We start from the raw sequence: 14,795 nt of genomic DNA on the forward strand, positions 1-14,795 counted from the left end.
TGTCAGGTGTGTTATGTGACAGAAGAGTCTCTGCTAGGATGAAGGGCAAAGTTTATAAAACAGTGGTGAGGCCAGCCATGATGTATGGATTAGAGACAGTGGCACTGAAGAGAAAACAGGAAGCAGAGCTGGAGGTGGCGGAAATGAAGATGTTGAGGTTCGCTCTCGGAGTGACCAGGTTGGATAAAATTAGAAATGAGCTCATCAGAGGGACAGCCAAGGTTCGATGTTTTGGAGACAAAGTTAGAGAGAGCAGACTTCAATGGTTTGGACACGTCCAGAGGAGAGAGAGTGAGTATATTGGTAGAAGGATGATGAGGATGGAGCTGCCAGGCAAGAGAGCTCGAGGAAGACCAAAGAGAAGGTTGATGGATGTCGTGAGGGAAGACATGTTGGTAGTTGGTGTTCGAGAGGAGGATGCAGGAGATAGGCTCTCATGGAAAAGGATGACGCGCTGTGGCGACCCCTAACGGGACAAGCCGAAAGGAAAAGAAGAAGATTTAGCAGTCATTGCTACCTGACGTAGACTGCTTAAAATATAACATGGCTCTGAACCGAGAGGAGATAGTTCACAAAAGCATGTTGCCAACTTTGCCAACCAAGACTAGCGGGCTAAGTTCCTGCCAAGAAAATGCATGAGCAAAAAATAAATAAAATCATTAACATTGTTTTGCATGCAACAAAAATGAGCCCGATGGAAGAAAATGACAGAACATTACAAGTTTCAAAAGCAGTAATTTATCGACGACGTAAACCTTTGACCCCAGCGTGTACTTGCAAGATACAAATATTTCGCAGAGGTTGCCTTGCGTCACCTTTACAACTGCACATGAGTACACAGCATAAGAGGTAAAAATGCTCTACGTGTGCACGGAGGATGTGGGGTGTCGGAAAGGTTCCAGGATCTGTCTCAAAAGATATATTTCAAGACCAAACTATAATAGCTCCCTTTCAACATGGGACAGGCAATCAACAAGCATGTTTTTGAAAGAGATTCTGCTGTTTTCTCTTGGTTCAGAGCCCGAGAAGAGGAGAGACTTGACACGTGACAACTCGTGGCTGCTTCACCAAGGGAGTGGGGTCACAGTCAAGGGGACCGGTTTTGAAAACGTGGTTGACATCAAGATGGCAATGACGACGGAGGTGCAGTAGACTCCATGGGGATTATGTTGAAGGGGAAAACTTGTAGATTGAAGTTTTTATATTAAATATTTCGCTTTTGTGACACCAGTCCTGGAACTTTTCTGACACACCCTGTATGTGATTTGTCACAATCATATCAGAGATTTTAAATTTGCTAAAAGATAGGGAGGAGTAACTGGTTTGGTTTGTTTGTTTTAATGGATCACTGGTCCCCATAAGTAGGTATACACTTTTCTAAATGATATGACATGATCTAATGCAAATTATTTTGCAGACCCCGGATTGAGAATCACTACCAAAGAACACCGGTGAACTCACATTGATCGACATGAGGTGGCGGTAGCGCAGGGAGTTCATGTTCTTCAGCATGTGACCCTCATCAAAAATGGCGTACGCAAGACGGAGCTTGCGGAACATACTGCGGTCGCTGTCTTTCCCAGTGGCGAGGGTGTACCTGTAGAACGGGGGAACAGCGTTGAAGAGCCCTCTTCTATAACGGGGTCTTTGCAAACTGAGAAACTCACGTGGTGACGAGGACGTTAAATTCAACGGCGCCATTGAGGATGTCATGCTTGAGGTAGTGGCGGTCCTCCATAGATCCTGTACATCACACAGAAGCACACTTCGTCTCATAAAAACTGAAAATGGGCAATGGGGCGCTTTTGCCAAATCCTAAAATGTCCATTAAGCACAAACACAAAGAATTGTATCACTGCACAAACCATCTACGGATATGAAAAGGTACAGTATGTAAATCCTACCACAAAAAACTAGCACTTTAAGACTGGGACACCACATTTTCAGCTCTCTGACCCAGTTATCTGTAAAACAAAAAAAAATCTGTATTGTGGACAAACATTTGAACTTCATGTGTAAATTCTGCATAACAATCTCGAGGCTGAGTTTTAGAGCTCACTTCATGCATTTTAAATGTAATGGAGCTGGTTCTTTTGGTTACATTGAAAGGCACAGTACATACATGACTGACTCAATTAGTTGACTAACACAACCTTGATGAAAAACTAATGTAGTGGCTCATACAGAAAGTACCTGCAATCAGTATCAAATCATTCCGCATTCTTCTAACTGTAAGGAGGTTGGCTAAAATTTGCCCCCCCCCCTCAAATGTTTAGGGTGTGTATGTTACCGAGTGTAGAGGAGGGCACAGTGATGAGGTGAGGACCCTTTACTCCCTTCTGGAATAAATGGCCCAAGAAGGCAATAGCCTGGATGGTTTTCCCCAAACCCTGAGCAGAGAAAGAGGCAGATTAGGATCATGATATCAGCCACTAAAACATAACTTTTAGGGGGATGGAGAAAAAAAAAACCAAAACAAAAAACAAGCTTTCGATCAGACTACCCTTTATTGTATTATACTCCATATTTATTTTAAAACAACAAATGGGATGATGGGCTGGTCCTTGCTGTTTAAAAAAAATGACACCTTCCCAGTGTGGACACAGCCTGTACTCATAAACACATTTATCATTTGAGTCATTCCAGCGACAAAAACACTTGGTACTAAGGTATGGAATTGTCATGTAAATGCCATTCAATTGACTTTCCACCAGTGTGTCTCGTGGATGCTGTATATGGTACTATGATACCAACAACTTACTGACTTTCTCCTGTCTAATAATACATCAGATACTTTCCAATCAGGTTTTAAGCCCCATCCCAACATTGAGACAGCTCTGCTTAAGGTGACAAATGAGATCGGCCTAAACACAGATGCAGGGAAACTCTCAGTTATAGTTCTGCTGGACGTATGACAACTGAAAGTATATTATCTGCACTCGCCGCTTTTAATTGATTTATTACTTTGTTTTAGGAAGCACTTGTATAGGCCTTGTATAGGAATTGTGCATTACAAAAACTTGCATCGTCTACTAAAAAAGTAACTCTTTACTACTGCCCTCCGACTCTAAACAGCTGACAGCCGTAAGAGCATGCATGCAGTTGGAGTTTACACACACAGCCTAAAGTTACCTCCTAGTGTTTTGATACTAACTCTATCTGCTCAAGATGCACATTATCCCGCATGTGTTGTACACAACAGATTTATGATCGTTTATTTTGTATTGCTATGCCTCTATGTATATTTTGATATTTTTATATATTACATTATGTTGACAGGAAAGTAAGAATTTCATTGCACAGGGGAAACAAGTCGAATCAGATGTCACACAGTGGACAAATTTCAATCTGTAATAAATCAATCAGCAGGATCTCCTTTAAAATGACAGTGATGCACATGGTCAACACCGCACTAGTAGTTGCTACGCTACACTTGCTCTTCTTGTGGCTTGTGTCTCACCATCTCATCGGCGAGTATACCGCTCAGGTTGTGCTCGTGCAGGAGCAGCAGCCATTTCAGACCAATTAGCTGATAGGGCTTCAACTGGAGCCTGGAAGACAAATGTGATCCGCGCGAGGAATAACAAACCAATTAGATGACATTTAGTGTTAAAAAAAATTGCAGGTCACTCACTGGCTATTGAGCAGGCTGGGCTGTTGCATTGCCCCCATGCCAGCCATCATCACTTCTCTGACTTGCGTGACCATCTTGGAGGAAATGGTCTCACATTTGCACATGAGTCCCCGTACAATGGTGCGCTCCTTGAGAACCCTTTTGCAGCCCAGCAGCAGCTCCTCTGACAGCCCATTGTTCTTCTGGAACAGACTGGTCTTGGGAGTGAAAGAAAGAAGGGATGGTGAGAACAGGCGAACAACATAGGACTTTGTTTTGGACCTGTGACTGGTCTTACGTTTCACATTTATACGCACAGAGTAAATTTGTATGTATTTTTGTAATTTTATTTTGATTAAAACCCAAATGTCACCAAGCAATTTGAATATTATATAAGATACAATTGAACTTATTTGAATATAAAATTAAGTAGGAATTAGCTTCTAAAGTGCCCTTTGCATTTAATAACTTTTACTTGTTATAGTGAACTACAGTACTGAAAATATGAACATTCCAATTTGTTTAGATGCGTCAGTTGTGATCAAAATGTAATGCATTGTTTTAATGTTCAACATTATATTAGGGGTTGATTTATTTTTATACGTGTGTGACAGTTAACCAATCAATCAATACTGACAATCAATATGCATATTAACACACACTATACATGGTTTTACACCATTTATATTCATGGCTCATTAACTAAACTGTGTTGAATCTCACTTCAATGTGCAATATCATGCATACATCCAACACATTAAGGTTTTTCTTTTTTGCATGCAAAATACATACTGGGTGTTCATCAACATGTCATTATACTATATATCGTTGTTACTATGATACTTTCACATTCCACTAGTTTTGTGTCCACTGCTGTAGCATAATTGGACTACATTTATACTTTTATGATTTAATGTATTACTTGCCATGGCAACAGGCAACACCAAAAATCTCTGTCTTCTTTTCTTCCTGCTTAGAATAGATGTAAATTTTCCTCGGGTCCCATCTCAATAAATTTGAATACTGTAAAAAAGTTAATTCATTTCAGTAGTGTAATTCAAAAAGTGATAAAACGTGAACCTTACGCAGATTCATTCTCACCTAATTTATATATTAAAAATCATTTTGATTGTTCCTAATGTGATTAAAATTCCTTGAGGTGAATTTGACACACTATGAAATATTTCACTCTGTGTGTAGTGAAATATGAGTTTTGCTTTCTGAATTTGACTACTAAAATAAATATTTTTTCCCCATGTTATTCTAATTCATTGAGATGCACCTGTATTCTCAGGCATGCATGCTTAGCAACAAAAGTTACACAACTGCAAGATTTCTCACCAGGCTCAGCCAGTTTTTAAAGGGTCGCAGCTCTATGATCTTATTGGCTTTTTTGACAGAACACCCAGAAATGAGTGCTAGCTCATCGATGGTGGCCTCCTGAAAGAACTTAAGGATCTCTTCCTTCACGCCTCCCGTTTTTGTCAACGCTTCATCGTAGTCTTCAAACTCACTGCTCAAGTCGGCGTCATCTTCGTTGTCGGAGCTAAAGCGCTCTTCAGCGGCGCGGGCTGTGCGCTTTCTCTCTTCCGCTCGCTTCTTGGCCAGACTGGTCCCGCTGGCAAACCTGGACAGGATCTGTGCGGCGGAGGACGAGGAGGAGCAGGATGGTTTCTGGTAAGATGAAGTAGTTCTCTTGACAGAGGAGAACGAGTCTTTTGTAATCCACGAGGAGAGGGTGGAGCTGGAATGCTTGGCCTCTTCTTCAGCTGAATAATCGTCGCTGTCCACTGTAGCGTCTGAACTGTTGTCAGTATCACTCACATCTTTGTGTGTGTTCACCTTGGCATCCATTTTGTTTTCACAAGATCCACGCCGGTGTACATTGCTTTGCTCCTTTACAGACTTCTCCTTGCTCTTGGGGTGGTGGGCTTCCTTAGGTTTGTATTCAGGCGAGCTGAAGCTGGTCTCATCTGTGAGACAGGAAAAAAGACGCATCAGATGAGAAGGGACTGACGCTGGTGACAGACTGATGAGAACGTGTGCGAGGTGTGCTGGGACCTGGGCCAGAGAACATTAGGAGAGCATGCAGAGCCTCAACGTCATCCCAGTTGTGTTCCTGAAGAACCGATCGCAGCTCCTACAATAAGATGGACATCAGTGTGGTTTACGAAACACAACCAAACATCCATCCATTTTATATACGACTCCATATTTGCTAGTTGGAATTATTTGGGAGGACATGGTGGTCACTTTATGAACGGTTGTGTATCAACAAAAAAAGAAAACAAAAATCTGAAAGCCTTATAATTATGGGGTTAGGGAGTGGGCTGGACCACAAGTAGCAAAAGTCTGCAGATAATTGACACCTGTTATAATTGTAGTGAGAAAAAACAAAATCCAAAAGGCCCAAAAATTGTTGAAGCGGGGAGAAATCATCAATAAGCATTTTTGGCATTGGCACCCCCGAAAAAGCAAAGCAAAAAAAAAGAAAGAAAACAATTTGAAAAAAATCTGCAACCGACCAGACTGCGAGTATGCAGGGGTCCACTTTAGACAGAAGATAGCTTTTAGGAAACAGGTTAAAAAATTGCTTCAAATCTCCAAAAATTGGAGGTTAGCCAGCATTCTGAATGGGTGGAAGCTCAACTGTAAAAATTCCCCCGCGTGTACTGTAACAAGGCATTTGACAACATTTGCCTTATATATATTTACCTCTTTGTCCTGATTGGGGAACTTTTTCTGTAGCCTTTTGACCATCGCCTCCTGCTTCTCCCAACTTGGTTCATTTCCTCCATCATCCTCATGATTATAATCGCCATAGTCTTCAGCTTCAGACAACTTTTCATTTCAATACCAGAGAGACAAAGGAGGCAATTATCAGCATTGAAGACAATGTTCTTTCAACAACAAAAGATCAGAATCAGAATCATCTTTATTAGCCAAGTATGTCCAAAAAACAAGGAATTTGTCTCCGGTAGCTGGAGCCGCTCGAGTACGACAGATGGCAGTAATAATAGTTGCAGCATTTATCTTACCTCTGATTGTTTCTTCCTTTTGTAGGGTAGAGTCTCAACACTACACAGTGAGCTGTCAGAGTCATCCGGCTTTCTCTTCCTGGCATAATCTGTGTCTGAATATAAAAATAAAAAGGAGGGGGTGTTGACCAGTGACGCTGCTTTAATTGGTTGACTGCGCATAGAAATGAATGTTGTGGAAAGTACACATTTGAATGGCGCCTTCTTCTTCTTCAAAAAAAAAAAAAAAAAAAAAAAAAAAAAAAAAGGTGTGAAATTATGCAACCAAGTAAATTATCTGCCTACTGCTAAAAATATGTCTGTGGGAGAGCCCTTCTGAATTTTGCCTGATTGCAAAGTAAAAGAGCTAATTTTCAGACTCAAAACAATTTATCCCGTGCAGCAATTAGGGAGCAGAAAACAGCACAGTTATAAACACAATGCTTATAACAAAGAAGCAAGTGAAAATTAAACAGGATGTTATTAAATTATTGCACTGAATATTATAAGAATAAATAGTATGTACAGGTTCCGTACATGGTGCACTGTATGTGCACGTGTAGCTAGAAGCTGTTCAAGATACTGCATTTGTATTGGTAGAGCAATGTTTGAAGATGTTTGGAAACATTTGAAATTGAAGATCTTTGTACATATTTGAAATCTCAAGTCTTTCGCAATCATAGTTTGTGGTATATTTATGGTTTAAACTATTACTATGGGAAATTATAATCAGTTCATCAATTATTTGCAGAAATTCGCTAGTTGCGGTCAGCGTTGATCCCTATCCCCAGCAAATAGCAGGGGCCCACTGTATTGCACTTAGAATTATAAGAATAGTGTGTACTGTGAGACGCAGTCCTTGTGAGGTCTGCAAGGTCAGAATTCTGAGAGTTCAGGAAAAGAACAAGAACAGATAAGCAGTAATGGGGATGCTGTGATCACGTTTTATGCACCACTTTTCAATATTTTCCTGTTGAAACACACCTCGTCTGTCATATAAATTGGGCTGGTGTGTGACTCTATTCATACCTTCTTCATCAGAAATCAGCAGATATTCATCAAGCGCTACATCCAGTTCTCTGAAACTCCCAACAATCTGCTAACAGAATACAATATATACTATTGTTAGACATTCAGTTGGTGCAAGAGGTAAGTGTATAAATTCTACCTTTACAAAGATAATCATGCTCAGATTTTGACATTTTTTATTTTTTTTTATTATTCTTGTGCAGGCAATTCAATTTCCCTTTGAGGGTCTAAAAGCACATTCAGCCTCAGCAAACATAATAAGACACCATCATAAATGAAACGGTAACTTGGTTATGGGACAAGTTGCAATGAAAAAAAAAAAAAGAAAGAATAAAACCAATGAGATAAGAGCAATGCAACACAGTAAAATCACATCATATGGAAGATAAAAAGAATAGCAGCTCATTTAAAAAAAGAGTGCATGTACTAGTGTTAAGCAGCCTGATGGTAGAAGGAATAAAAGACTTGGTCTGTTTTACTAGGATCCCACATCTGCTTGCACCTGGAGCCAAGTTTGAGCCAATTTTTAAAGTGCAAACTTTAAATCAGGCCCTTGAAGTATCTGCCACTATCTGTCCTCATCCAGGACATACAATACCCGTCATTGACTTTATTCTTTCAACAAAAAAAAACAAACATGTCAGTAATCATAATTGTAGCGTTTGTTATCTCACCTCTGATTGTTTCCTCCTTTGGTAGGGTTGATCCTCGACAATCTCCTCTGATTGTTTCCTCCTTTGGTAGGGTTGATCCTCGACAATCTCCAGGGAGCTGTCAGATTCATTATGCTCGGTTTTCCCGACACGGTCTTTGTCTGGAGGAAGAAAAATAAAATAAAATACGGAAGCAGTGCTGACCAGTGACACTACTTTACTGGAATTTAAGAATATTAAATCATGCTGGCGGCACGGTGGACGACTGGTTAGCACATCTGCCTCACAGTTCTGAGGACCGGAGTTCAAATCCCAGCCCCGCCTGTGTGGAATTTGTATGTTCTCTCCGTGACTGTATGGGTTTTCTCCGGGTACTCTGGTTTCTCTCCCACATCCCAAAAACATGCGTGGTAGGTTGATTGAAGATTCTAAACTGCTCGTAGGTGCGAATGGTTGTTTGTTTATATGTGCCCTGCGATTGGCTGGCGACCAGTTCAGGGTGTACCCCGCCTCTCGCCCGAAGATAACTGGGATAGGCTCCAGCACTCCCGCGACCCTAGTGAGGAGAAGCGGTACAGAAAAATGGATGGATGGGTTAAGTTTGTGGTGGATTTTGGTGCCGCAACCCAACGGGACTTGGAGAAGGTGTTCGACCGTGTCCCTCGTGGAGTCCTGTGGTGGGTGCTTCGGGAGTATGGGGTATCGAACCACATGATACGGGCTGTTCGGTCCCTGTCGGACCGGTGTCAGAGTTTGGTCCACATTGCCGGGAGTAAATTGGACTCGTTTCCGGTGAGGGTTGGACTCCGCCAAGGCTGCCCTTTGTCACCGATTCTGTTCATAACTTTTATGGACAGAATTTCTAGGCGCAGCTGAGGCGTAGAGGGGATCCGATTTGGTGGCCTCAATATTGCATCTCTGCTTTTTACAGATGATGTGGTTCTGTTGGCTTCATCAGGCTGTGACCGCCAACTTTCACTGGAGCGGTTCGCAGCAGAGTGTGAAGTAGCTGGGATGAGAATCAGCACCTCTAAATCTGAGACCATGGTCCTTAGACGGAAAAGGGTGGCGTGTCCTCTCGAGTTCGGGGATGAGATCCTTCCCCAAAGTGGAGGAGTTCAAATATCTTGGGGTCTTGTTCACCAGTGAGGGAAGAATGGAACGGGAGATCGACAGGCAGATCGGTGCAGCGTCTGCAGTGATGCGGACTTTGTATCGGTCCGTTGTGGTGAAGGAGGAGCTAAGCCAAAAGGCGAAGCTCTCTATTTACCGGTCGATCTACGTTCCTACCCTCACCTATGGTCACGAGCTGTAGGTCGTGAACGAAAGAACGAGATCCCGGATACAAGCGGCCGAAATGAGTTTCCGCCGCAGGGTGTCCTTGCTCTTAGATAGAGATAGGGTGAAAAGCTCGGTCATCCGTCTCAGAGTAGAGTCGCTGCTCCTCCGCATTGTGAGGAGCCAGATGTGAGGTGTTCCTTGCATGTCCCTCCGGGAGGAGACCCTGGGGACGACCCAGGACACGCTGGAGAGACTATGTCTTTCGGCTTGCCTGGGAACGCCTTGGGATCCCCTCGAAGAGCTAGAGGAAGTGGCTGGGGAGAGGGAAGTCTGGGCTTCCCTGGTGAGGCTGCTGCCTCCGCGACCCGACCTCGGATAAGCAGAAGACAATGGATGGATGAATATGGTCACCAATTAGACAATCATTCATGGGAACCCTGTAATTATGTTTTATCCTCTACTTTTCAATATTTTCCTGTTAAAAGACTCCCGGAGACACGTGTAGTATAAATGATGTACACATAATAAAAAATGAGCTGGTGTACAACTCTGTACATACCTTCATCATCAGAAATTAGCAAACACGTGGCAACAGCTCCATCCAGTGTACTTGTACTCTCAACAACCTGTGAATACAATACATTTTACCCTACTGTTATACATTCAGTTGGTACAAGACGTAGATGTATAAATACTGCCTGTGGAAAGATAATGCTCAGATTCAGACAAATTTATTGATCCCGGTGTGCGTAATTCATTTGCAGCTTCCAGGTCCAAAAGCACATTCAGCCACAGCAAACAATAAGACAATGTCATAAAAGACATGGTAAATAGGTTATTGTACAGGGTTCCTATAAATTAGGGCTGGAATGAATGAATGAATGAATGAATAAATAAATAAATAAATAAATAAGCAATTCACTTAAAGAGTGGTGAGTGTTGAGCAGCCTAATGGCAGAGAAGACTTGGGAGTATCTGTTATCCTCATTAAGGACGCAGAGTAACACCAGCTGGAAGGCATTAGGTTGAATTCTGTGGGAAGGACGTGCTTTTTTGGTTGATCATTTTGGTGGCTTTTTCAGCTTTCCGTTTCTCCCAAACCGATCCCAAGTCTCTCCGCCTGAGTCCGATAGTCTGGGAGCACAACCTTGACAATGCTTTCGAGGCAAGTTAAGATAAAAGAAAAGGTTAAAAGGCTTTTGACAAAAGACTGATAAAAATTACATTAAATAGTATCATAGATGGAGAAGGACTTAAGCTTTCGCATCTACGTTCAAGTCCAACTTTAAAGGGGACCTAAGCCCTCACATTTTTAAAGAAAGACTGCAGTGTATGTCAGCACTAGTCAAAACACGGTATCTCTACAAAACCACAATACCCGAAAAATTCCCGAAAGAGCCCAATTTTTTCACAAGGGGGAAAACTCGTAGTGTTCACTGACTGCTCGGAATACCGATATGCCTAACTGGCCCATGCCTCGTTCCAATCTGACATAACTCACCTCCGAGAGCTTTTTCGTTGAAAGCTGAGGGAACATGGCTGCGAGTTTTGACTCTTTTTGACTTTTTTCCTCTTTTTTTTCATCCTCTGTGACATTTGCAGACGGTTGGACCACAGGTTCCCTGGAGAAGCAAAGACAACGCAGGATAAGTAAATGAATGGCAGGAACATAAGAAACAAATCAATAGATGTACGTCGTCAACCTGAATTTCCTCGAAAAGGAGATTTTCCTCAGTGGCTCGTCATCGTCACCAGAGTCTTCAAAAAACACTCCTCGGGCATGGGACTTTGCCGAATGGGATTTGGTGGATTTCATCTGAGCTGCTGGGCAAAATTTACAGATAAAATCCCAACAGTAAGTCAAATGACGGCACGTAAAATGGAGAAAACGTGTCATGGCCTGTGTTTTATTACAGCTGGACAAGATAATATGAGGTGCAAACTGTCACCTATTGTACTCTATGGCGAATGGAAGAAGGCGCCCCTCTGAGGTGTGGTGATGATGATGATGATGAAGAAAACTGTGAATACATTGCTCGTTAAACAGAGATATTTATTGTCAGCAAGCAAATGCATTGCACCAGTTCTGCAGACCCTGGGTGAGATGAATTTGAATTGCCTCTAACATGATGATATGATGTCATTGTTGGTGTGCCCTCCCATCTCAAGTTTCTGAAACTCTTGTGTTACGTGCAGATGTGCTGTTTGATCTGGAATCCTTCGTAGGAGGACTTTTGATCAGCGCTATCGCCTATTGGTCCGCTTATCTAAACCCTAATGCCTAAAAAGGAGTGAGAAGGGCACTCCGGTTTCCTCCCACATCCCAAAAACATGCATTAATTGGAGACTCTAAATTGCCCGTAGGCATGACTGTGAGTGCGAATGGTTGTTTGTTTGTATGTGCCCTGCGATTGGCTGGCAACCAGATCAGGGTATACCCCGCCTCCTGCCCGATGACAGCTGGGATAGGCTCCAGCACGCCCGCGACCCTAGTGAGGAGAAGCGGCTCAGAAAATGGATGGATGGATAGATATTTGTACTGGTCGCCAGCTTCAATAGGTATGCGGTGGCCTGACACAGCGGCATCCTGGCCAGGGGCTACCGGGCCACCGTTAATGTTCGACCTTGAAACTGTGTTATTCTCTTTGTATTTCGACAGGGCTTTGGTGCAATCTTGAGGATGTCTCAGAAAGAACACTTGAACTGCGATTAGGTGAGTTTTCGCCAACGGGCTGGGGTTGGTTGCACAGGAAAAAAAACGCATAGAGGTAAATTTGTGAAAGTGAACGTGAATATGCGCACAGGACTACTGTACAGTGAATATAAAAAGTCTACACACCCCTGTTCAAATGCCACGTTTTGTGACAAACATGAGACTACGCTAAATCATTTCAAAACGTTCCAGTTTCTACTTCAAAGTGAAGTTGCGAGCGGCGTGGGAGCCATGTTTGACAGATGGCGAACACAGCTTTACTAAGACTAGGAGGCAGCGCCAGGCGAGTTACGCCACAATTTGTAAACGGATTGTGGATGCTTGGGCTAACGTGTCTGGTTGCACTGTTGTTCGAGCTTTCGTAAAAGCCGGCATCATTTCTGAGGAGCCGCACGGCAACCAGACAGACCCCGACAATGACGAGAGGGAACCTGGCGTGTTTGATGGAGAACTTGCCCAGCTGTTCATTTCGGATACAGAAGATGAGGACTTTGATGGATTTGTAGATGAGGATTGATAAAAAAAAAATCACATGAGTACATTGTTAAATACATCAATAAAGTACAACCGAACTCAGTTTTGCTCCTGCTGCCTTTTTAAAAACATTGTTTTAGCGTGCTTGCATGCTACTGTATGTTTTAAGCTAGCGTATGTTTTACCATGCCTCCGCCCAATAATACGGCGCGCCTAATGTATGTGTTAAATACAGAAATAGACCCCGTAACTGAGACTGTACCTTTTAATACGGTGCGCCTTATGGTCGTGAAAATACGGTAAGCTTTTCTTGACGTTTTAGCAGTCACATCTTAAAGCACAAGCCATGGTCCGCTGAGAGCTTCCACGGCATCAGAGGGATGAGTCAGGATAAGGGTACAAAAGAATCTCTAAGGCATTAAATATACCATGGAACACAGTGGAAAAAAATTATCTTTACGAGGATAAAATATGGCACAAGAATGACATTACCAAGAACTGGACATCCCTCCAAAAAAAAGCTTTTTACTGATGGAAGCTTTCTGACAGCAAGATTACCGAAAAATTGGACCCCCTTTGACTTTGTATTAAGACGTCGGCCAGTAATCGGTGCATTTTCACCAGTTCAAATTCATTTTCTTAATGTTTGTCACAGGAAAATGAACTTTTATCACACTAATTTACAGGAACCGTCTGATAATGCGAATGCTGAATTAATCAATTTGACACACATAGCTTGATCTACAAAGTGCTGACAAATGAATTTGTTGACATTGCTGAATACTGCCGTCCCTTGTATTTAGCGAACATCACAGGTAACCTGTGTGACCTGCGACGCATGGGTCGTTGACATAACAACCACACCGGATAACGATGCTTAGGTCACAAGTATTGCACATAACTAGCTCCTATGAAGTAGAACTCACGACAACGCATACGTAACGACGTAAGTAGAACTCACGACAACGCATACGTAACGACGTAGCATGCTTTGCACATCTGGCTAACAGCTACGGTTAAGCTAGCCCCGCACATCGGCTTTACTCACCCGGCTTGTTCTCCTTCTCAGACTCCGAACTTGTGTTTTGCGCTTTGCACGCGGACGACTTTTGAAAACGGAAGCGTTCCAAGTTGAACTGGCTCATTTTGCCCGGGCTATCTCATGCTTGACAACATTAAGCCTTTTGTGCGACTCCGGTTCGTAGCGGGTGTCTTTTTTTTTTTTTTTTTTTTTTTTTTATTATTATTATTTTTTTGCTTAGCCGGTAGCGTGAGCCTCAACTTTTTTTTTCTGGGCTAGCCTACCTGACAGCAACGACCACCGGCTCAAAATAGTCGGGCGATACGAGAAAGAACGCCGTCAGGTAGCTTTGAAAGACAGGTGGTAAATGGCGACTAGAATGCGGTGGTAGTTCTGTCACGAAACGAGAGAGCTCGGAGGCCAAAGACTGCCGCCGGTTTCCCGCTAACGAGCGGTTGTGTTATAGCATGCAAATGAGATAAGGTTGAGCCCTGTCATTGGCCAAAGGACCGGATGTGTGTGAACTCTCAAATGAGCCCTGTGTAGTTAACCTACGAAAATACTGAAATAATTTGTCAGAACATTAAATATTACTTATATTTATAATAATTTATAATTCATTAACATGTTATATATATATATTGTTTTAATAGTTTATACAGTGTTTCATCGAGTGGCAATGCAATATTATGCAAATAAGGGGCAAGTGAGTCCTCTCATTGGTCAAAAGACCGGATGTGTGTGAACACACGACCCATCGTTGGTCAAAGCACAGAAAGAAATAACCACTAGGCTCCAGGTCCAGGTGCACCAGATTCAGGCTGTGTCGAGTGTTATATACGATATCTATGGTGAAAGGACCGGATGGACGGAGTACTCACGAGTGAGTCCAGAAAAAAATAAAAATACTCTCGCGTCTCATTTTCCCGCGAGTGTGCTTTAGCCTACGGGAATATAATAAATTCAATTTTCTCTCTCCCAAAATAAAGCATAA

At 42.5% G+C, this 14,795-nt stretch overlaps 1 protein-coding gene across 7 annotated transcripts in view; it reads right to left on the reverse strand.

Moving 5' to 3' along the window:
* smarcad1a (SWI/SNF-related, matrix-associated actin-dependent regulator of chromatin, subfamily a, containing DEAD/H box 1 a) overlaps nt 1-14,267 on the reverse strand; it is a 24,147-nt gene extending 9,880 nt beyond the window's left edge. Inside the window, exons 1-17 of one of the 7 annotated variants that reach the window (XM_061767880.1) lie at nt 13,829-13,968; nt 11,543-11,579; nt 11,297-11,414; nt 11,095-11,215; nt 10,153-10,219; nt 8,334-8,473; nt 7,660-7,729; nt 6,652-6,746; nt 6,329-6,454; nt 5,675-5,753; nt 4,955-5,586; nt 3,635-3,831; nt 3,461-3,551; nt 2,291-2,390; nt 1,905-1,964; nt 1,668-1,743; nt 1,462-1,597 (exon numbers count right to left, since the gene is read on the reverse strand). In XM_061767880.1, the coding sequence (XP_061623864.1) occupies nt 1,462-1,597; nt 1,668-1,743; nt 1,905-1,964; nt 2,291-2,390; nt 3,461-3,551; nt 3,635-3,831; nt 4,955-5,586; nt 5,675-5,753; nt 6,329-6,454; nt 6,652-6,746; nt 7,660-7,729; nt 8,334-8,473; nt 10,153-10,219; nt 11,095-11,215; nt 11,297-11,409 (2,103 nt within the window). In that variant the 5' untranslated portion in view covers nt 11,410-11,414; nt 11,543-11,579; nt 13,829-13,968. Of the gene's footprint in view, nt 1-1,461; nt 1,598-1,667; nt 1,744-1,904; nt 1,965-2,290; nt 2,391-3,460; nt 3,552-3,634; nt 3,832-4,954; nt 5,587-5,674; nt 5,754-6,328; nt 6,455-6,651; nt 6,747-7,659; nt 7,730-8,333; nt 8,474-10,152; nt 10,220-11,094; nt 11,216-11,296; nt 11,418-11,542; nt 11,580-13,042; nt 13,191-13,828 lie in introns of all 7 variants that reach the window. The other 6 variants (XM_061767881.1, XM_061767882.1, XM_061767877.1 and 3 more) reach the window with 6 other exon arrangements.
* Nucleotides 14,268-14,795: the final 528 nt, after the last annotated feature.

The sequence above is a fragment of the Phyllopteryx taeniolatus genome, chromosome 3, assembly GCF_024500385.1.
Source record: "Phyllopteryx taeniolatus isolate TA_2022b chromosome 3, UOR_Ptae_1.2, whole genome shotgun sequence".
In the NCBI taxonomy this organism is placed as follows: Eukaryota; Metazoa; Chordata; class Actinopteri; order Syngnathiformes; family Syngnathidae; genus Phyllopteryx; species Phyllopteryx taeniolatus.